This window comes from Lichenostomus cassidix, chromosome 1 (assembly GCF_008360975.1).
Source record: "Lichenostomus cassidix isolate B80296 chromosome 1, HeHo_3.0, whole genome shotgun sequence".
Lineage (NCBI taxonomy): Eukaryota > Metazoa > Chordata > Aves > Passeriformes > Meliphagidae > Lichenostomus > Lichenostomus cassidix.
In genome coordinates this window covers 55,681,191-55,703,765 of record NC_139479.1, presented here as the reverse complement: position 1 = coordinate 55,703,765, position 22,575 = coordinate 55,681,191, and the positions used below count along the sequence as shown (strand labels likewise).

General features: G+C 35.8%; 1 protein-coding gene across 5 annotated transcripts in view; it reads right to left on the bottom strand.

The window, feature by feature from the left end:
* DIAPH3 (diaphanous related formin 3) overlaps positions 1-22,575 on the bottom strand; it is a 203,797-nt gene that overhangs the window by 46,076 nt on the left and 135,146 nt on the right. For all 5 annotated transcript variants that reach the window (XM_085058778.1, XM_085058806.1, XM_085058787.1 and 2 more), the window contains 2 exons: positions 10,082-10,177; positions 9,597-9,656 (listed from right to left, as the gene is read on the bottom strand). In XM_085058778.1, the coding sequence (XP_084914904.1) occupies positions 9,597-9,656; positions 10,082-10,177 (156 nt within the window). The remainder of the gene's footprint in view (positions 1-9,596; positions 9,657-10,081; positions 10,178-22,575) is intronic.

The window sequence follows — 22,575 nt, the reverse complement described above, 5'->3', positions numbered from 1 at the left end:
CTCTGACAGGAATTTCTTCTGTTGCTAATAAATTTTCTTTACCAAGCTAGAAGACCAGCAAAACTTAGGTGCCAAAACTAAGCTGGGTCGTGTAAGCTCTCACTCAGCTGCATTTAACCCTTGTTCATCAAGACTTATTATTTCCTTAAAGGGAGGATTTAAACCATGTTTTCTGTATCCCTTGAAAGTTCCTTTCTGCTCACTAAGTGCCACTATAAGTAATGAATGTTAGTGAGTTTAGTGATTCAAATACTCATAAAGGGTGGCAATAGATGATAACTATTCCTACCACATTTTTGGACATAGTTCTGAAACTGCACAGTTCGATTAGGTGTAGTACACAGATATCCAAATATCTTCTGAAACCTCCAAACTGGGTTGTGATATCCAAATTCGTTCCTGACCTAAAAGCTATCCTGCCTCAAGCACACAAAGTAGACTGTCTAGAGCTAATTCAAGTATTTTTATGTGCACTGTATTATAATGCACCATGTACACTCATCTCTTTTCAAATACAAGGAAACAGGCTTAAAGCTTAAGAAAACAGATAAAAAGAAAAACCTCTGGAATAATTATTTTCCTGTGCTGAAAATCTGCTGAGATTTCATTCCATTTTCCTGTTTATGACACTAAGTAGTCTCGATGTTATCTTTTCAATTTCTTATTTTATCATTTCGCTATGCTACAAGGAGGGAAAAAAAATCAAGAACTGCAAGTTTGGATAGTGTAGAATAAATTCACTGTTAGTTTTCCAAATCGCAGTCTTTAACTTTTTTAAAACCTCAGGCAAATGGAGTCAAGCTTCTAGGGTCAGGTAACAGTTTTTCTTTTATTTCTCTAGTATATGGAGTTAGGTAATATCAGGAGACAAAAAAGCATAATGAAACTCTTTCCCCATGAAAATAAAAAAACTTCACCATTACAAAAAAAGTCTTCTTTTTATGACATCATGACAAATTATTGTAACAAAAAGACCAAGCTACTAACTAGACAGTTGTAGTCTTTCAAAGAAAGAAGTACACACTAGTTATCCTCCAGAACTAAAATAATCTAGGAAGTTGCATAGACTTCACATAGTTTTTCTGTTTGGTTAAAACAATTTTGCTTTAAAAAGTTGATGGCCTTTTTTTTAAACCCAAAGATTACCATGCCAAGGACAGGAGCCAAACTAATTCATAGTCTATGCTGAAAGTGAATAGATTGATTAGCCCAGTATCTTCCAAAATCCAAGTATTCTTTCCTGAAATTACTTAAACTGCAGCTTCTCATCTTGGATCTGTAAGCTATCTCACCATAAGAAAAGAGGATCTGCAGACCAACCAGCTCACACTATTCCAGATCGTTCAGTGGAAGCTTGGCTATGATCTTACCTCCTGCCATTCATGTGAGAGCTGCATTTGAACTCTGCATTTCCCTCCTTTACGACTCATGATCTCCAGCTTTAAGCCAACAAAAAGCCTTCTGAGGGTCAGATTATTTTGCTGGGTGATTGATGCAGATATTGCCTTTAGGCATGTATGGTGGAAAACCACAAGACTCTATTTTTTGAATGAAACAAAGATACTGGATTTATCAAGCAACTTACAGACACAAGAACCAATTCTGATTAAACTTAACTGCCAATTTCCCTTAAGAATATTCAAGAGCTTGAAAATAAATCTTCCAAGTGTTCCCACCCCAACAAATGGAAGAAGTTAAGGATACCCTTGTTTTCTCTGCATCTATTTGCACCTTTGTAGAGCATTGGCTTATAATGAAAAAAAATCAGGCAGAAACATAGCTCCAGTATTTCTTCTCTACTACATTTTTGTTCTGTTGCAGCAACTACTTAGGAAAAAAAATGAAACTAAATTCTCCCAAAGGAGGAAAAAAATCCCAGAACATTATGGGAACACATTCACTTACATGGCAAAACAAGATGACACAGGAAAAGTGCATGAAGAATTTAATGAATAGTCTTTTGTGCTTTCTCTAAATCCTTTGAATTACTGACTAAACAATGTTGCATTAACCAGACATCACTCAAGTCACAAAACAGACTCAGATTAGTTAGTATCTCAGATTTTGTCCCCAGTGAAGTCTTTAACCAGAGAAAACTGATTTTTAACATCTAGCTGATGAAAATTTCCTAATATATCACTTCTGGCTTGCTTGTGGTTCTTTTAAGAAATATAACCTCTTTAAGGAAATATATATGTGTGTGTATGTATCTATCTTTCTTAAAAACCCCACAAGATAAACAACTGTATGGCTTTTGTTCAGCGAATCTGCTATTCATATCAAATTTCTAAAAGCCTCTGAAGAATGAGGCAGGGGTTTAGATACTACATGTGCTTAACATTCAGAAAATAGAAGTGAAAGAGACTGGTAAATTTATACCTAAAATCTTGTTTATGGAAGAGACTTGAAAACTGCTCTGAGAAGTGACAGAATCTCTTTGCTATACATATAAACTTGGTAATTGACTTTGAATGGGAAGTTCTGCGTGACTGAACAATGAAAAGACAAATATGGGTAAATTGTTGGTAATTTACAGCTCCCTTTGCAGATTTAAGATTTTCCACTGATAAATTTTCAGCCGACTGCTTTGAATATATAACTTGCCTTCTGTAGCTTTTGGAAATCTGGTTATCTACCTAGGTGATTATGAAGCTGACATTTACTGTATGTGCAATTATGGAATATACAGTGTCACTGCTTTCAAATGTCACCTCTTTGCTACAGTTATCTTGCAGGAAGTGTCCTTGCCTCCCTTGAGAGCAGTGATCTTAGTCAACTAATACCAATGAACACTGGCAAAATATTTACAAAAGCAATTAGCTCTTCTGAGTGTCTAATTTGACATCTTCAAAGGGTCGTGCTGTAGGAATGAAGCTGTCAAACCTCAGGAGAAAAAGCCCCATTACAAGGTCCACCTTGTCTCAGAGTGGCACTTTATACTTTCATTCTGAAAAACCTTGGGTTCTCTTTTTGTCTGTATTATGCTCAGATATGATGCTATCTGATGAGACACAGGGTGGAGGATATGTGTGCAACCTTACTCATGAGAGTTGATACAGGAAATATCACAAGACTTTAATAAAACACACATGGACATTTTTTGTAGGATTACAATTCCTCCTCACCTTTCTAAATACAGGTTGCCAGTGTGTGTTTAGCTTATACTAAGGGAAAGATAACATTTTTTTTCTGTTTAAATTCGTATTTTCACAGTAATATATGCAATTACTACTAATTTGAAGTACCCTTTTCCTTTCTTGACAGTCTCCATCCATTTTTCAGCATTTTAAAATAAATAAATTATAAATAAATGTGTGTTTTATACCTCTCATTATATCAGTCTTTATTTTAAAGAGTATTTTGTTAGAAAAGATCTTAAAAAAAAATAATTTCTCACTTTTCATTCTAAACTTCTTGCTGGCTGCCATCCCTTCTGACTTGGATACTTTCTTCATTCTAACACTAAATTATGAGCATGAAAGATTGCTAAAAATTCTGCATCAAAATTAATCTTTTTCCTAGATATTTTGGAATGAAAATTCTTCAGGGATATTGTTGTGATTGTATGTGTTTGCAACTGTGGCAATGCAGAAATAGTTCTCAAGAAAGAAATAAAAATGTGTAAATTCACTTTCCTTGTCTGGATATTATTTTTTTTTCCACACATGCAAAATTGACTTTTATCGCCAGTTTCTTTGAACTCTGCTGTCTGGTTTAGGAAAAAACTATTATAAATAGTATAGATGGTTTCAGGGGAATTATTTCTGTTAGAATAAGCAGCAATTTTACTTGACCTATGAAGTCAATATTGAAGTGAAGGTTTGGTCTTAAAATGGCAACAACTGAGAACCATTTTTTAATAGAAATCCTATTAAATGTTTTCATTTCATAACAGTGCCTACAGTTATTCCACGTTTTCTGCTGAAAACTTGCCTGTTGAGTAAAACTTCACAAAGCTTTACAAAAATTTTCTCCATCAGAGGTACTGATGTTTTGTGATCACACGGCTAAACACACACAGTGCCTTCAAAGTATTATTTACCGAGAAGAACTGCTAATGCTCAAGAGAGCACCTTTACTACTAACATGTTTGGGGCAGAAAAGTTATCTTCATGGGTAGCTTCTTCACTGTTAGGTACTTCCTAATGGTAACTATATACAGTGGAGGAAAAGATAGCAACATACACAGACTTATGGAAAAATTAGGTTGAAATGCCAATCGTAGCTTGCTGTCATACACAAAGATGAAATAAAAATGACCTCTACATGGTCACACTGTTGGTTTCAAGAACTAAGATGAGCTTGAGCTCACTGTCAGCTCTGCTTGTCAAAAATAAAGTAGCAGAGACACTAATATGAGTATCAGATGACAGTTCTATTACAAATACGAGATTAAAAGAATCCAACAAACATGAAAAAAGGGCTTCCTTATGCTTAATTGGGACAGAATGACATTGCTGCATAAAGGGTTTTTTTAACAGAAGTCTTTAAATGCTCCACACTACATCTGACATGAAAATTATTCTGTTGTGTATAGATTTACTGAACAAACAGCTATAACAATTACAACTATCTCTTACCATGGAAGTTTGATCTGAATATAGAAACAAGAATTTTTTGTCACCTTTAGAAATGTAGTCCACAATGCAATTACTGATTGTGACAGAAAGATGTCTTTCAACCTCTGCAGTCTCAAAAAGCAATCTGTATTTTTTTTTGCTTGCCTTTCATTATAGCTTTTCTCTACTCAAAGCATTTTGAATATGATCTGCTTGCAAAGATAAACACTTTCTGTTGCATTTGAGGTATGTGTATATAAGCAATCAAAGCTGCGTCTCAAATTTGTAATCATGCAACTCAGGTAGCATTAGCTTGGCTAATGCTACTGCAAATAAATGCGTAGCCATAGCAGCAGAGAACTTGATGCAGACTGCAAAACCAGACCAAAAACTCAGTGAATAATGCAGCTTTCTGTGCTGCAGTGGGCTCTGCCCTGCCTTGGATATGCTGCTCCACATATTTGAACTTCAGTAGCTTGAAATAAACATACAAGCTGCAAATATGCCCTGACTCTTACTGTAAATAATTGATAAATGTGGATCAGCCACAGCTACTAGCTACTTGAAATGATCTTTTAATGTGCAAAATCCTGATGACTGAAAATTAAGTGCTTTCTTCTCTCCCTAAATAAAAGAGATGATCTGTTTAGATGCTATTGAATCCTGAGTACACCACTAACACTATACCAATATTCTGCTTGTGTGATACCGTGCTCTGAATTGGAATTCAAACAAAAAGCATATCCCGCATAGTATTTACTGCAGTTTATGGCCCTTTGCAGTTAAAGCAAACTCTAACATTAACAGGTAGTATTGCACATAGATGTAATTCAGTAGGTAATTTAAAAATACAAAACACTATGAATGGGAACAAAATATTGCCATCTCATCTATGTCAACTAAAATCTAGTGCATATTATTTGCATTCTAAAGGCATTAAAACATTTCCAAGATTTAGCAATTCCAAATGCATATTATTTCTGTTAGTTATACAGCAGGACTTTTTCCCCCACAAGAAATATTGTGACTTGATGGGCCTTGTCAGAAGCATCAAAAATACAACTGGTAATTCTGATGACAAAAATAGAGCAGATTTAAACTTGACAAAACCTACATATCATTTCAGAAAGAGGCAATCTGTTCAATCACAGAAGAATCCAGTAGGATTGAAAATAAAATAACACAAATTCAACTACCGTGGGATGCAGCATGAGAACCAGTACTCCTTTTTAATCAGAACTATCAGCTGAACACTACCAGAGATTTCAGGGGAGCTCAACAGATCATGAAGATAAGAATGGCCTATGCAATAGCTAGCATTTCACTAATTCATTATTCCTCTTTTTTTTCTCCCCTTAAGCTATTTAGTTAAAGGAAACAATTTCAGTTCTTAGTTCTAGAGCTAAGCAACATTGGCTTGCTCCTCTGTATTACATTGTTTTAAAGGGTTTAGATAAGCCTGAAAAGCAAATGCTAGTTTGGTACCTTGTGCAACATTGTACTGAGGGTGACACTGGCAATGGTTAGAAAATTTTCCTTCCTTGTGGCTAGCACAGGTTTTTCCCATGAGAATTTTCTTGTGTTTTGTAAATAAAGATAAAGTTTGGATGTTATTAAAACAGTGTCCCAGAACTTGGACGGTGCAAGCCTGGCCAATCAGGCCTGGTTCGGGAAGGCTTCTGACTGACCAATCTGGGTGACTTTTGAGAACTCTATATATGTGATAAAATCAAAACAATAAAGGTCATTCCTTCTTGCCACTGAGAACTGGTGCCTTCATTACTCTGCTAGCTGCTCAACAGCGACACTTCCTGCTTCTCTTTATATGAGCACTATGGAGAAAATGTGCATTCAGGCTGTATTTCTCTCCCTTGTCACGCCCTGTGAGTCATGGAGCCACTGCTCTCTAGATTTCTGTCCTGTGTTCATGTGGGACAGAGCTAATTTGCTTCCTAGTAGCTGGTATAATGCTGTGTTTTGGATTGAGTATAAGAAGGATGTTATCCAGTTGTTGCAGGTTCCCATGCTCTGCCATTGAGCAGGGGCACAGGAAGCCAGAAGGAAGCACAGCCAGGACAGTTGACCTGAACTGGTCAAAGGGATATTCCACACCATATGGCATCAGGCTCAGCATGTAAACTGGAGGAGTTGGCTGGGACCCATTGATTGCTGAGAAGGGACTGGTTCAGCACGGGTCCATAGAGGTGAGCAATCGTACAGTACATCACTTGTTCCTCTTGCGGTACATTCCTCTTCCTCCCTCTCCTTTTCACTACTACTACTATTACTATGATTTTTACTATATTTTACTTATTTCAATAATTAAACTGCTCTTTTCTCAACCAATGAGTTTTACATTCTTCTGATTCTCCTCCCCCATCCCACCATGGAAGACAGAGCGTGTGGCTGCAAGGTACTTAGTTGCTGGCTGGGTTTATAACACTAGTTATGCTTGGGTCTGATTTGGCTTCCACTTTTTTAAGAGAAATATCTTTAATCATAAAGACTAAACTAGATCTTATTAATTTGGTTGGTTGTGTTTTGAAACAGAAGAGATTAGTTAGATCTTGATAGCATCTGCCCAACAAAGATTAACTACACTCTAAAGGATTCAGGACAGACATTTCAAGTCATGGCTTGTAATTCTTTTTGACTGCATGATGAATTCAAGGTATGAATCTGCAGTGTGCATTAACAGAGTTTATCTGTTAGTCTCAGCAGAATAATAAGTAATCAAACCAGTTACCAATTGATCCAAACAGCCAAAACCAGTACAGAAGCCAACAAGGAAAGTGTTTGAATGGCTACTTAAGGACTTTCAGCAATCTCCACATATTTTAGTCCTGCAGTAAGATAGTGGCATTTTTTCCCATGACATAAAATTAGGCATGCATTTGAAGTTTTAGGTTGGGAAAAAAACAGTAAATCAGAAAAGACCAATACTTCTGTCTAATGACATATCCACATCTTTCTGAAGTGGGCTGAAGTCACAGACTTCTTGCTTGTATGTTGTATACGTAGTAGACCATTATATAAAGCATTCATCAATTATTATACACATACAGGTAGAAAGAATAGCTATTATCTATCTATATATCAGATATAAAAGTGCAAGAAAAAATTATACCGAGCATAGCACCAACATTACGCATTGTTGAACTCAGAAACAGAAAATTAAAGAAAATTTATCATTGTAATTCCAGTCTGCACTGACCACATTAACTGCAGTACGGTTATTATTATTATTATTATTATTATCCAAAATTGACTTTGACACTGAGGGTCTTGCATTCATTCTAGAGAGTATGTAAGCTAAATGACCATATATTTCTATCAAAAAGGAAAAAAAGGCTTGCATAAGTGAACTCACAAAAATCCACACCAGGTTTAGTGCTCTGTTTGGCTCAAGGTAGGAAGACGTAACATATAGATATTTTGACAAGTGTCAACAAATCAAAAACACACTAATAAATTCCTTAAAAGCAAGCTCAGAGGTGTACTAGCCTGCTCCTGAGCTAACAAGACAGGAGAAAGAAATGCTGAATTAATTTTAAAATGTCTTAGAATTTGACTGTCTCAAAATGCTCTGTGGAAAAACTGACTTTGGTAAAAACAACAAAAAAATCCAACAGTTTATTTTTACTCTTCTGACCAAATAAAATATCTGAAGTTCAGACTTTAGCACCAAATTATATCCATCTGATGTACAAATCAGTCCACGGTTTGGACTAAGATTTTTGAGCATTAAAATTTTGGTGAGTGCGAGTGTTTGTTTTTGTTGTTTTGTTTTTTAATCTGAAACATGGCCATTATATTCGACCAAAAGCAGTTAGTTTGAAAACTGGAAACTACAGTCTGACCCCACACAGCTACCTAGATGGAATGTGCTGATAAGAAGCAGTATGCAGCATGATTGCTCTTACAAGCAGAAACATTTACAGAATAAATTGAGATGTGCTCTATAGTCATTACTCAAATATCAATATGTTATATGCTAGACAAGTACCTGTCAAACATACTTAATTTCTCTTTGATCCTATTTCTGTAATTATCTTTAACCTGTCCTTCTGGCTCTATTTGCTGCAATTTTGTATTTATAACACCAAATTCAATGGTTTGGGGTTTTTTTTGGTTTGCTTTTTTTTTTTTGTTACAGTCACTTAGACAGATAAACACTTAAACATGGGGTATAATTATTATAATCAATTTTATGACATCTGCTTTTTAAAACCAGTAGTGCATTTAAATATCAAAAAATAGTGCATTCTGCTTTGAAAACTAAGAAATAAGATTTTTTCCCCCCCCAAATTAAAATTTCTCTTTAACAGATACAAACCTTTTCCTGAGACCACTAGTCATGAGCAACTGAGTCACTCTGGACTCCTCAAGCTTGATTAAAACACAGCTAATATAGTAATATTCTGTAGATTGTCTCTCTAACAAAGCTAACAGGCATCCACATCTGCATTGTAATTTTTCTTGTATGAACAAATCCTACTGATTACAGTGAGATAGTTCAGCAGTTTATGAATAAACATTTACTATAACTTTGTTGATACAACACCCCTTTTGAATTATACTGGTAAACAACAGCTCAAACGATTCCAGCTATAGGATCAAGAAAACCAAGACAAAGAAACTCAGAATGAATGCCAAAAGTTCTCTGATTTGTTATGATAAGCATTTAGTAACACTCAAAATATTACGCAATCTCTGCTTTCTATTACAGTTCCATAATCCCTAAAAAACTTGCATAATAATTCTCAAGAACTATAGAAGCGCTACAATTTAAAAACATGATCAAAATTTAAATAAATAAAAATCTCACAAAAGATGAAAGAGCTATGCAGGGTAATCAGTAAGTATAGTTTCAGGATGTAATATTCAGATGATTCTTAAAAAGCAAGTTCCAATATGGTTAAGTACTCCACTAATGGACAAAACTGAAAAAAAATAATCACAGCAGTCTTGAAAGCACAGATCAACTACATAAGCTAAGCAAAGAAGTGCATGCAATTCATGAATATGGTTCATTACCATGGTTACAAGCTTTCAGCACAGGCAGCTGTGTGGCTGGACTTAGATTTTGTGGTATGTCTGCAAAAGCAAAGAAACAATGGAAATAAAACACCTATTTGAAAGCTACCAGAGTACTATAACATTATAAAGCAGAACCATTTAGAAGTTAGTATTCCTTGGAATAAATGAAAGTTATATACTAGAGAAATTGAGTCAGACTCATTTATGGAGCAAGATTAACTTTTACTTCCCCCGTACAACTATGAACCCTAAAAAGTTAAAGTACTTGTGGCTGTATAGAAAAGTCTTGTCAGAATGATCAGGCCTATAATAAGTTCAGTACATTGATTTCCAGTCTTACTGACATCAGCAACAGTCTGAACATCCCTGAAAGCTGCCATTGCAAGAATGAATTAAACCAGAGAGTATTTAAATTCTAGAGTGCTGGACCCATAATGCTTTTAACTTCCTCTGGAAAACAAAATCTAAAATAGGATATTCACCTTTAGACCTTGGTGTCCTTTTCCTTCGGTCTCGAAAAGCCGCACCTGACTGCAAGGCCTCCAACAGGCTATCCATCACTCCAGTCTCCTCACCTTCTGTAAAGGAGAAAAAAGCAACCCTCTAGGTTACCACAGCAATATCAAAGCATAAAGAATAATACCAATAAAACCCAGTAATAATATATATCAATAGTATTATTAAAACTATTTATTTCAAACTTTGACTGGTGCTTTAATATTTACAAATTGCTCTCTCACAATTAACCACAACAGATTTGGTCTTCTATAGACTGAACAAGGCCAAATTTTATTCCATTCATTTCACATTCCTCTTTCTCTATACTGAGAGTCAAGCACAGTTTTAAGTGAAATGTCATTTCACTCATATTTTCATTTCAGTACCCTTCTACAACTGCAAATAATCAGTCTCATGTCAGCTTTCAAGAGTTGTCCCTTATATGATTTGCTACATTATACAAAAGATCACTTCAGTTATTGTAAAAAGTTGAAATTGTTTCTCAGCAGGGAACTGAGTGAACAATATTGGGCTGGATAGGATTCAGTGATATCCATAGGTAGCTTTAATCAAAAGCCAATTTCTGTTCAAGTTTAATAACCTCTAGCCAATATTAAATAATTGACATAGGTCAGGAAAATTCTACTAATCAAATTACACATGTATAATGCCTAACAATATACACATGTGTATAATAACCCCCAAAGAATTATGAATGTTACTCTGAGATGGTAACCAAATGCAAGTATTAAACACCGTCCTTTTACTTCATTAAATAAACACACTAGGAAGTATTAGATTTTTGGACCTTCTTAACCCATTCTACGTATGTGCATGGGAGGACAAAGGACAGAACTACAGGGATTAACTCTACAACAAAAAATCTCCACAGAGGAATAAACAATTCCAAGATAGAAGCCTCATTATACCCCACTGGGCAAAACTCCCTAGGTCAACACACATCTTGGATAGAGCCAGCAGTTATTGCTAACAGTGAATATGCAGATCAGGCTCTAAACTACCTGGTGCATATAACAAGATGCTGAGTACAGCAGACAATCCCTGCCCTGGTCCTGCTAGCTTATCTATTGGTGATACAGGCCAGGATGCCATTGGCCACCTGGGCACACGTTGGCTCAGGTCCAGTTGCTGTCACCAGCACCCCCAGGTCCTTTCCCACTGGGCAGCTTTCCAGCCACTCTGCCCCCAGCCTGTAGTGCTGCAGGGGGTTGTTGTGACCCACATCCAGGATCCATCACTTCACCTTGCTGAACCTCATACAGCTGGCCACAGCCCACTCATCCAGCCTGTCCAGATTCTCTGCAGATCCTTCCTGCCCTCCAGCAGTTCAACACTTGTCACCCAACTTGGTGTCCTCTGCAAACTGACTGAGGGGGCACTCAGTTCCCTCACCCAGATTATTGACAGAAATACTCAACAGGACAGGGCCCAACACTGAGCCCTGTGGAAGGCTACTCGTGGCCAGCCATCAGCTGGATGTAACTCTACTCACCACCACTCTTTGGGCTCAGCCATCCAGCCAGCTTTTTATCCAAGAAACAGTAACCCTTAGTTCTTCTCTTTTCTCTATACTCTGTACTACCAGACTAGTTTTCAACCTTAGACAAAAGTGCTATACACAAAACCAAATAAATGAAAATTAGCAAATAACTCATAATTTTACCTAATGTTTATATATAAAGCAGATCTAGAGAATAAACATGAAGACTGAAATACAGACTGTTTTTTTTCTTTTTGCTTTTTGTTTGCTATAACATGCTTTATTTACACTGAAGTTTGCTCTCTTACGACTAATGGACTATCACAGCTATTAATTGGCTTGGAACATACCTTATTGGTCTTAATTTGGCTTGGAACATACCTTATTAAAAGAATCACTCAGTCTATGTATTCAGCTTCCTATTTGTTCAGGTTTGGTTTTTGGTGTTTTGGTTTTTTTTGTCTGTTTGTTTCTTGTTTGTTTTTTGTTTGTTTGGGGGTGGGTTTTTTGTCTTGGTTTGGGTTTTTGTGTTTTTATTTTGTTTTGGTTTCTTTTTGCGGTGTTTTTTTGTTGTTGGGGTGGGGGGGGTGGGGTTTGTTTGTTTTTCAGCTGTCTCCATCTGATGTCATGCAATTCCCTAAAATAGTAATGTCTGGAAGGAATATACTCAGTGAAATAGTTTCAAAACAACATGATGCCTGAAGAAATTTTGAGCCAAGCCATTAGTTATATTAAGGTATATGAATGCTGGAGGAATGCTTATAAGTATTTTGGGTAATAGCAATTCAAAGAAGATTGAATAGTATCACAGTCACCAAAATGATATCATGAATGCTTATGGAACAGAGTTCATAAGTTTTGTTTTAGGAAGTAGGAGTAACAGAAGAAAATTTTCAATCCTATTTCTGCATGTCATCCATTTCCTCTTAAGCCTGTTCAAGATTACTATGGTTTCATAGTAATTTAAAAAACTTAACAATTTTCAGTATAAAAAAATCCTAGTTACTATAAAAAGGCTCATCAAATAAATTAAAAATATTTAAAAGAATGAAACAGAAACATTGCAAAACCACAACTTATTGTAGCATAGCTGTAACATATTTATGTGCACTATCTCTTTTTCATACTTATCTGAAATACATTGTAGTCACAAAGTGGATTATAGATTAGTGCTTCCATTGACATGCAAAACAGTATTAGAAGAATAAATTGGAGTAGATTGAAACTAAAATTTAAAAACTCCTCTAGTAGCTATCCTGTATATGTGGATGTATTGAAACAAGCTAACCACTACAAATAAAAGCATTCACACTTAAGAATCTTTGTACCCAAAACATGTAGAAAGCCTGGTTTTCAAATTCCTACAACTTCAGTAGGCTCCAAATTCTGGTTCCTGATACCTCAATCAGCAGCTGACGGTGACACCTTCTATCAAGTTATGCAGGTAGCTATCAGTACCCACACTCCTAATAATATTGTCCAAGTGTGTAGGATGGGAAGATTAAGAAATGAAAGCCTTCCATGCAGTATTTGAGAAATCTTTTAAATTGCCTTGGGAGAGCTGTATACGACATTGCTACCGTGACAGTATAAGAGCCACAAACACTGTTCAATATTAACACTTCCTATGGGACCTTTAAATCAGATTTCACAAGCTGCTGCAGATGACTGGCACCAATCCCAACTGGCTTCCTAATTAGTCAAGTGTATCAATATCTTGATATCATAGAACTAGGAATTCTAGTTGGCTTGCAGATAGCTACATAGCCCACAGTAATTCCTTTGAGAAAGATACCCTTTTTATGATTTAAATGATCTCTTTTCCTTCAATTACAGAATAGGAGATTTAAATGCTTTTTAATATCATACCTAATTAAAACTCATACAACTGTCTTTTAAATATCATGTAAAGGAGAAGTAAACTTCCCAAAGTAGCCGGTGAGTCTTGCCCTTGACATTTCAGTGCCAAGTCAGATATAAACTACCTAATTTCATAATTACATCTTTAAAAATGTTAAGAATATTAAAGACCCTTCTCTACTAGTGCACTGAGTATCATTAGCTTTACATGTACACCTTATAATGTCTTATAATGATAGCAACAGATACTGCAGTTAGTAGCGACACCTGCATTTTATGTACTCATTAAAGAACAAATTATATATACCATAATCCCAGGAGCAGAAGTCCACTGACATGATTGAATCACAAGTATCAAAAGAGTGTTGTAACAAGACTATTTTGGATTAAAAATGTTTCATTTTTACAGTTCTCCTGAACCTGTCCAATATAAACTAAAACATCACAGAACAAAAGGATTCCAAAAGTTCACTTTACCAGGAGAAAACATAATATGTCTGTTTCCTCTTTCACAGAGCCAAAGCTTTATTCAGCTACAACAAAGCTTTATTCAGCTAGTCCTCTCACAAAATACAATACTAAGAAGTTTCAGAAAAACCAAACCAAGGATTCTTTAGCACAGTTTCTGTTGATGTTGCTCACTCAATCTGTACACTTAAGAGATTTAGCTACATGAACTTTGACTATCATCTTCCACCTGCCTCTATTTATGGCATTGCAATTACACAGTTTTCTGTTACAGTGTAAGCAATGAAAAGGATCAGCTCCTAAAGCCAAACACTAAGCGTCAAGTGAAACTAAAACCCTAAAATCATACAACTTGACAAATGCATACATTAAAAAGAGACCTTACAGATTTCTAGCTGTAAGAAGAAAAAGAGTGCAAAACCTCAACGGCTACTCCTGAAGTTATCTGGAATAGCAAAGACTTTAATTATCTTCGAATCATCTTTGATGTAGCTCCATGGCAGCACTCGAGTCTTTATATAATTTAACAACAAACTTGGAGTGCTGAGACTATCGGATTTGTTTTTCTTTCTTAAGTATTAAGTCCTGATCTCTCAATTCAGCAAGTACCAGAATTAATTTTTTTATTCTTTTTTGCTAGAACACAAACTGCTTTTTTTAGCTCTTCAGCTCAGGACATAATTCAGGTTGGCTATACTGTACCCAGTTTTTGAACAACTAAAATGTAAGCCCTTCACAGCCTTCTTCCAAGTTTAGGTCCGTCATGTCTTGTGCATTTATGTACAAAACTTTCAGAGGCAAATAATTACCAGACTTGGGACAGTGACAGCTGAGATGTTTCCAGACTACTTGCACAAGGGAAGAAAAAAAAGAAAGACACATATTTTATCTTTATTAATGTAATATCTTTACTTTAAAGACATCATGAAAAGTCCTTTATACTTGTTTGTATAAGGATTGATTTTGACTAATATAGTCTACAAAGCACTGCACTGCTGACTAAAGGTCTCCATCTGAGTAAAATTTGAAGTACCATTATCTGAACAACATCACAAGAGGAAAGCTATGGCTATGATGTAGTGTTGAATGACATAGACTCCAGGAACCAGAACAGGAGATCACAGAAAGGAAGATAATTTAAGCCATCTATGCAGTAGTGAGCTCCAATGTTTTGGATGTCATTCCATCTTTTCAGTCTCAAAGTGTAAGACAGCCAGACTCTGTGAAGTATTCATAGTGCTGACATGATCAACTCCTAGATCCTGCAGCCATATATATGAGCAGGGTAGAAAACTTTTTGAAGGCTTTTACATTGTCAACATAAAAATACAGATCAACCGTAATGTTTCAACATAACCTGTTTAACCACCATAACAATAACCACCTAAACTCAAGATTCTTCATTCCAATAAAATTCAGATACAATTTTACAAAGAAATTGTGGGTGGATGATAAGAGCAACTTTGTCCAGAAAATGCAAAGGTCATAGAGACTGCAACTTGAACTCATTCTAAGGCTTTGAACTTTTTCTGGTGAAAGCCATAGCACCAACCAGATAATCCTTCATTGACAGATGAGTTAAGGAATACATGACTATCAGTTTGACTTTCAATAACAGTGCATGAACTAGAGCCATGACTTAGAACACAGGGGTTCTTTTGACGTTGACAGAAGTTTGGAAAAACCTGTTACATTAGAGTAAGGAAAAGAAAATTTCCAATGTACAGTTACAAAGCAGAAATAGCTGCGAAGTGTGGCTTGGATGGACTGGCTAAAAGGACAGCTCCTTTTAGATTTAAAAGTATTAAATCCAACTTCAGCCAAAAATAGCACTATTCGCAGTGACTTCAGGTGAAAGACACAAAACAGCCTTTTCCAAAAGTAAAACACATGCCCATACCTCACGTTTCACATCAACACCCTAGTCCAGTATCAGAAGAGTTACATTTCTTACTTGACGCTCAACACAAAGTAGAAAGCCTTTGATAGTGCTTCAGAGCCCTTGCAAGTATACACTAAAAAATAATGATTTCTCCTAATTACTGATGAACCCAAATGTTCCAAAAATCTAGCTGAGAAGAGTAGGTTTCATGCCAACTTGTTTGCTCTTGATAAAGTGGTCAACTGTTGAATTGTCCCTAAATTGCTTCTATGGTTTAGAAAAAGATACATTTTGACTCCAAGCATATGAACAAAGAGGGCTCCAAGCTCCACAAACCTTAAAACCTTAAGTCAAATTCAAACTGAAACTCTGTCCTTCAAGAACTCTGAAAGACAGCTGTCCCTTTCAAATCAGCTGTTGAAATTAAGGTTGGTACCTACACCAATTTAATTTGTTTAACAGAGTTCATACCACAAAACCAAAAGGTAAGCTGTGTTAAGAGGTGGTTCTGTACCACAGAGATACAAAAATACTTCAGTGGTGTAAGGTACCAAATCCTGCATCTCAGCTGGACCACAATTTCTCATTTAAGTAATAGGACTGAGAGTGAAATCATCTTAATACTGACCTTTTTAATAAAAATGTTAATAAAACATTTCTGATGTTCATCATGAGCCTGTAAGCCCCTTCTTTCTATGACAACAGAAAATAACCACTGTAAACTCACAGTTTTCCACACAGATTATTCAGCTTTACTTAAATTGGTGCCAGATCCAGTAAAAAGACTGTCAGAGCAAGTGTTTCTGAGAGAGATCCAGCAAACTGGATTTAAAAAAGAATGAAGAGAATGCCAAGCTTTTGAAGTAGTGCGCCCCAGGACTTGACACTGGGGATAATATTTATTACATCTTCCTTCATGACCTGAAAAGTTTGCATATGGTGCAAAATTCGAAGTAATGGCTGATGGTTGTGCTGCCATTCAGAAGAACCTTGAAAACTTGGGAAAATTTGCATACAGGCATCCTCATGAAATCCAACAAAAGACCTGTATGTAGTGAGGTGAAACCTCATACGGGAGCACAGGTGAGGGGCTAACTGGCTGAAGACATCTTTAAAAAAAAAAAAACTTGGGATTCTAGTGGACAATATATTGATCATGAGTCAGTATTGTGCCTCTGTGGCAAAGATGACCAACGATAAGCATTGCCAGCAGATCACGAGAGGGCATCCCTCCCCTCTACTCAGCACTGGTGAGACACATCTGCAGTGCTCTAGGCAACCCAGGACAGGGGAGACACAAACATACCCAGACAAAGTCAAGGGCCACAAAGATGCCAATGGGATTAGAGCATCTCTCATATGAGAACATGCTGAGATAGCTAGGACTGTTCAGCCTAAAAGAGAAGGCTCAGCACAATCCTATCAATACATATAAACAGCTCTGGGGAGCTGTGTGGCGTGTAGAGGTGACTGCGACAGACACATCTCAGAGATGCCCAGAGAGGACAGTAGGCAAATGAACACCAACTGATTGCAAAGAGGTTACCTTTTCACTAAGTCCACTCAATTTTGCCTACACACCTACTCTCTCACCAACTCAACAATACAGGATATTCTAGTAATGCATTATATATTGCATTACCAAATCATATTTTTAATAGCTGGTTTAAAGACTGAATCCTTTTATAGCCTTTTTCCTATTAACTAGGGACGCTGGTGCCCTTTTAAGTGGGGAAAAAAAGCAGCTAAATTGAGAACAACGCTAAGCTTCTTTTAGTTACATTTAACCATTTATAACTAAAACACACCAGCCTTATGCACTCTTACCTAAGGCTAAGATTTGATGGGACACTAATAGTGAAAATTATCAATTGCATATGAAGAAGTCATCAATATGTTTTACTATTAATGAATGATTTTCCTGTTTTCCTTATATATCACAACTCCCGTGACACTGAAAAGAATACAACCAATCTGCTTTTCAGACTAGCCAAAAACTAGCATTTTCATTAGTTTTGTTTCACAGAGGAAAAAAATACAAATATCTATTATTGAGATGTATCAATTACAATTCCATTTAGAGAGCAGTAAGAACAACTTTAGGAGCTTTTTTAATTGAACATAGCTTCTTAAAAGAATATATGCAGCTTAACATAATACATCTGTGTGGGTGTGTGTGAACATCTTGTCTTGTCTCTGGGTTACTGTGTGCCTCTGAAGGAGTTCATTGAGTACATTGGTATTTTCATTTAAATTTATAAAAAGACAATACATTAGAAAATATACGCAATGATTACTCATACTGACAGTTGTGCTACAGAGATGAGGGACTCAAGTAGATTTTAAAGTTGAATAATTTTTCGCCAGTGGAGTGATAAAGTTCTGACTGGTTTACATGACTGAGCTTAGGGTAAGGAAAACTTCTGGATGGCTTTGGGTAGGAAAGACCCTTTGGTCTTGGGTTGGGTAGCTATAAATGCACAAGAATACCCAGGAGGATCTGACCGATAGCCCACCTACCCCCACATCCTTTGTGCACTAGTAGCTGATGGCAAACACCTATACAAAGGACAGGATAAATATATAATCCCATTTCCAGAATGGTCTCTTGGTCTCCAGTTGTTTATGATTCAAAGACTTTGTATTTGAATTTAGAAGCCTTGAATAGAGAGAAGCTGCCAGAGAAATCAAGTAACTTTTGTCAGCAAGCTTCAGAGCAAGAATATTTTGGTATGCAGTAACAAGACTGGACTTCTGTACAACCACTGAGGTATTGCTGAGTGAAGATAAGCGTCATAGCAAACAGTGTTGAAACAGAAGCAGCAGCAGACTCAGCCTGAAGGAAGAGTCAGAGACATGACCTTCCCATCAGCTAGCTTTCCAACAATTAGAGGTTCTTGGCTCTTTTACAACCTTGGACTCAGGAAAGTAAAAATAAAGCATATCCTTCAATGCTTTGGTAAGGATATTTATTCCTCCCTTCCTCTGCAACTTGAGAAAAGAAACTTTAGATTATACAGAAAAAAACCAGAGAGAACAAAAGCATCGCATAGCAGGAGTGAGAGTTTAGAGGACTCTGATGCCTCCCTCCTTACAGAGACGTGAGGTAGTATTTGGAGTCGGAAATGCCTACTCAAATCAAAATCTACTATCTGGATAAATGTTAGAACTCTTAATCCCAAAGATGTCTCCAGAGATTGTAATTGTTTTTCATGGTAATGCCATTTTAAGTTTACAGCACTGTTTTCACATTTGTTTAGAAATTTTACTGCTATAACATAAATGACAAGCCTTATGAGAATACTCATCTACAGACATTATTTTATTGACCCTTAATTTTTTCACCAGTTCTGTTTGTTCTGATTATTTTTTTTTCTCTTCCAAATACAGCTGCTATTTATTTTTTCCTGGGCTTTGTGTAAACCTCCGTTTCACAAATGCTTTTCAGCTGCTATCTCCAAAGATTCCACTTCTAAGTAAAATTTTCAGAAAGAAAATAATTGTTTCTTCTAATCAACTTGCTCTTTTGGAGCTACTACATAGTACAAAGTAATAGCAGCTGCTGCATTCTGAGTCCAGGGGCACAAGTAAGTGCATGAACTTCCATGTTCCAGAAGACTTAGCACCTTTGACACCTTGTTAGAACATGACCTGTGACTATTAGTTGTTGATTAAATTAATATACATTCAGATCAGTTCTACTTTTTTTCACTAAAAATATCCAATTCTGTGAACAGATAAGGTTTTGTTGTATCCCATCTTTTGCTGTGGCTTCTGCAGATGTAGGTTTTTTTGATTAACATACCTGTATTTTATCATTCTCTGGAACCTTTTTCAAGCATGAATGTGACAATTATTCTTGAGGGAACATCTGTTCTCGGTAATTTACCCAGATTTATACTTTACTGTCAAAACAATACAATTGCAGCTGAAAAACAAACTCCATACTTAGGGAAGTATCAAGTGACATCTCCTTTCTGGCAGATTTGTGGCCAATGTCTGTCACATCTCCTTCCTCATATATATGACTTTTTTTTTTTTCTTTTTTCTTCAACAGACATTATGCAAAAATTAGATCTACTCTCCAAACTTGTCCTGGGCTTATTACCAACTGGCCAGTAAGTATTAACATGAGTAAGTACTGAGTAAGCAACTCTATAAGGCCCCACAGTTCTTTCTGCCCCACAGTTCTTTCTGCCATTGTAACTTAACATAAGAGGAAGCAGTTACACTCATCATAGTTATGGAAAAGAGCTATTTCCCACTGGCCTCTTAATAAAAGTGATTCTTAAGAATGAATTCAAATAACAGAAAGTGACCTCAGGAATCCTCTTGGTGAAGAGGTTCCAATTTGAGGATTAGTGGAGGCAATCAGGGAACAACAGGAAAAAATTGTCAGCACCAGGGAATAACCAACTTGAATGGAGCACTTGAAATTCCAAAAGGCAAAACTCCCTAGAGAAAAGAGCCCTTACACAAAATGCTTGTTGGATATTAATATTATATCCTTAGGACATGTTCATATTGATCATTGTCAGATCTTTTGTCCTCTTTACAGTAAATTTAGTTGAATGAAACATATTCCTAAATTCCCAAAAGCTAGTAATATATTGTCCAAAAATCTGTATTTTTTCAAAATATTAGCCCAGCAGACATTTTACAACAACAAATTACCAACATATCTTAGAAACTAATGATGTCATTTCAGTGACTTTTGCAGTCCTTCACTTCCCTCAGAGGAAACAAATACTCTTGAGAAGTATTGAATTTCTTACCCCAGTGAGAACAAACTACTAAAATGGAGGCCTTAGGAACTTGAGCTAAGCAGGCAAAGTAGGGTCTGTGAGGGCACCTACTGAATTAATTAGCTTTGGGGATTTTTAAACTTATTTCAAAGGCGAGCATTTTATCTGTTGGAATCTGAACTTTAATTACCTAATTACATTTACTACTTTCATTGTTTAAACTGTCACTACTGGGATCCATAGTGTCTCTTTGTTTTGCAGAACACTACAGAATTAATGAAAATATTCCTCTTGCACAACTTAGCAGACAATAATAAAGCAGTAAATATTTGAAGAACCAAAACCTAAAACGCTCTTAGCAAGTTTGTGAGACATGAATGTGGGTCTTTTTTTTTTTTTTTTTTCCAAAACCAGATAAACAGTGTAAAACCTTTGCAAAAATAAATGCTGCAAAATTGGCTGCAAATAAGGTCATAACTGTTTAAATGAACTAAAACATATTTAAAACCAGATCGTTATGATAAAAATGAAACTAAATTAACACAACTGCACGCAAACTAATATTCTGTATTGGAAATCAGATGTTCCATTTTGGCATTAGCTCACTGCTTTTATGCAAGAAAAGGGCAATCTTTGTAAATAACCATTAATAAAAGTGGCTTGTTACTTAAATAGTATTCAAAGTAAGACACAATGAAGATGCCACAATGATGGAGTTCTCAATTATGTTACAATAAATTTAGCAGCTATTATCTCAGCTATAGAATTCTTTACACCCTGATAAGATCAAAATAATTGATTGGTCTGCTTCTACTAAGAATCTGAACAGCATGAGAAAGTGTGTATCTGAATGTTAATAGTATGCAGACAAGTGGCATTTACATAAAGATCCCCGTTCAGTGGCTATTTACCTTTGGAAGGATAGTGTGTGATAGTTTGATCTGGCTTCACAAAAGCAAGTAAAGCATCTCATGATGAATACAATTTTACACTCCAGAGAATATTTAGAGGACAGATTTTATTAACATAAATTTCAAAATGCTAAGTATCACTCACTATTAAGCCAAAATGTTTACTGAATTTCACTTACTTTTCAAGTTGGGATGGAGCTGAAAGGAAAAGATGAAGCTGATACTTGTACTACGTAAACTTAAGACTTGCAGCCCTTTTTGTCAGTGAACTATTTGAGGTGTGACCACTAGGACATGTAGGTGTTGCTAAGATGTGAAGGTAGAGAATTTCAGCAAAGTATAATTTGGAGGTATGTAAATCTGACATTGGTTTCAGGCCCAAATCTCAAAAACTGTTCGCAAGAGGGCAAATAAAACCATTCCATATAATAACAGAAATCTGTGGTCTTATTAGCAGAGGTTAAAATTTATATTGTAAAGCTTACCTAAAATGTTAACATTTTTCTAAAACATGCTGTACTGCATATTCATAGAACACTACACACTTCTCAAACTATAAAATATTGATATATTTATATCTGAGATAGATTGAAAAAAAAATGAACTTAAACCTTTATGAAGGCTTATCACAAAGTACACTTATTTATCTAATTTTAGCAAATGACCATATCAACACTGAATTCCGTGCAACAGTATTGCAAAAGCAGCCTGATATACAGGTATGGATGACAGAGCATACCTGTGATCTAGATGGCTCAGTTGTCATCTCTGTGTAAAAGGCACAACATAGGCTATGAAAGATTATTATAGTTTGTGAGAAGGCCGATTAACGATAGGATTACTCTGGATCTCATATTTGCCATAAATGTCAGTTACTACTAATGAAATCATTGTTTTCATCCTGAAGAGATTCATTTAAACTAAAACTCAGGAGTTACCTTAAATCCAAATTTATTTTCTTCTTGGGTTAACAGAACCTTTGTAGTGCTAATTTTTTTTTGTTGTAGTTCTTTCAAAACTGATATAAATACAGTCCTAACATGCTATATGCAACTTATTGACTCAAGTCACATATTGGGAATATTTTAATAAAATTTGTATTTTGTTATAT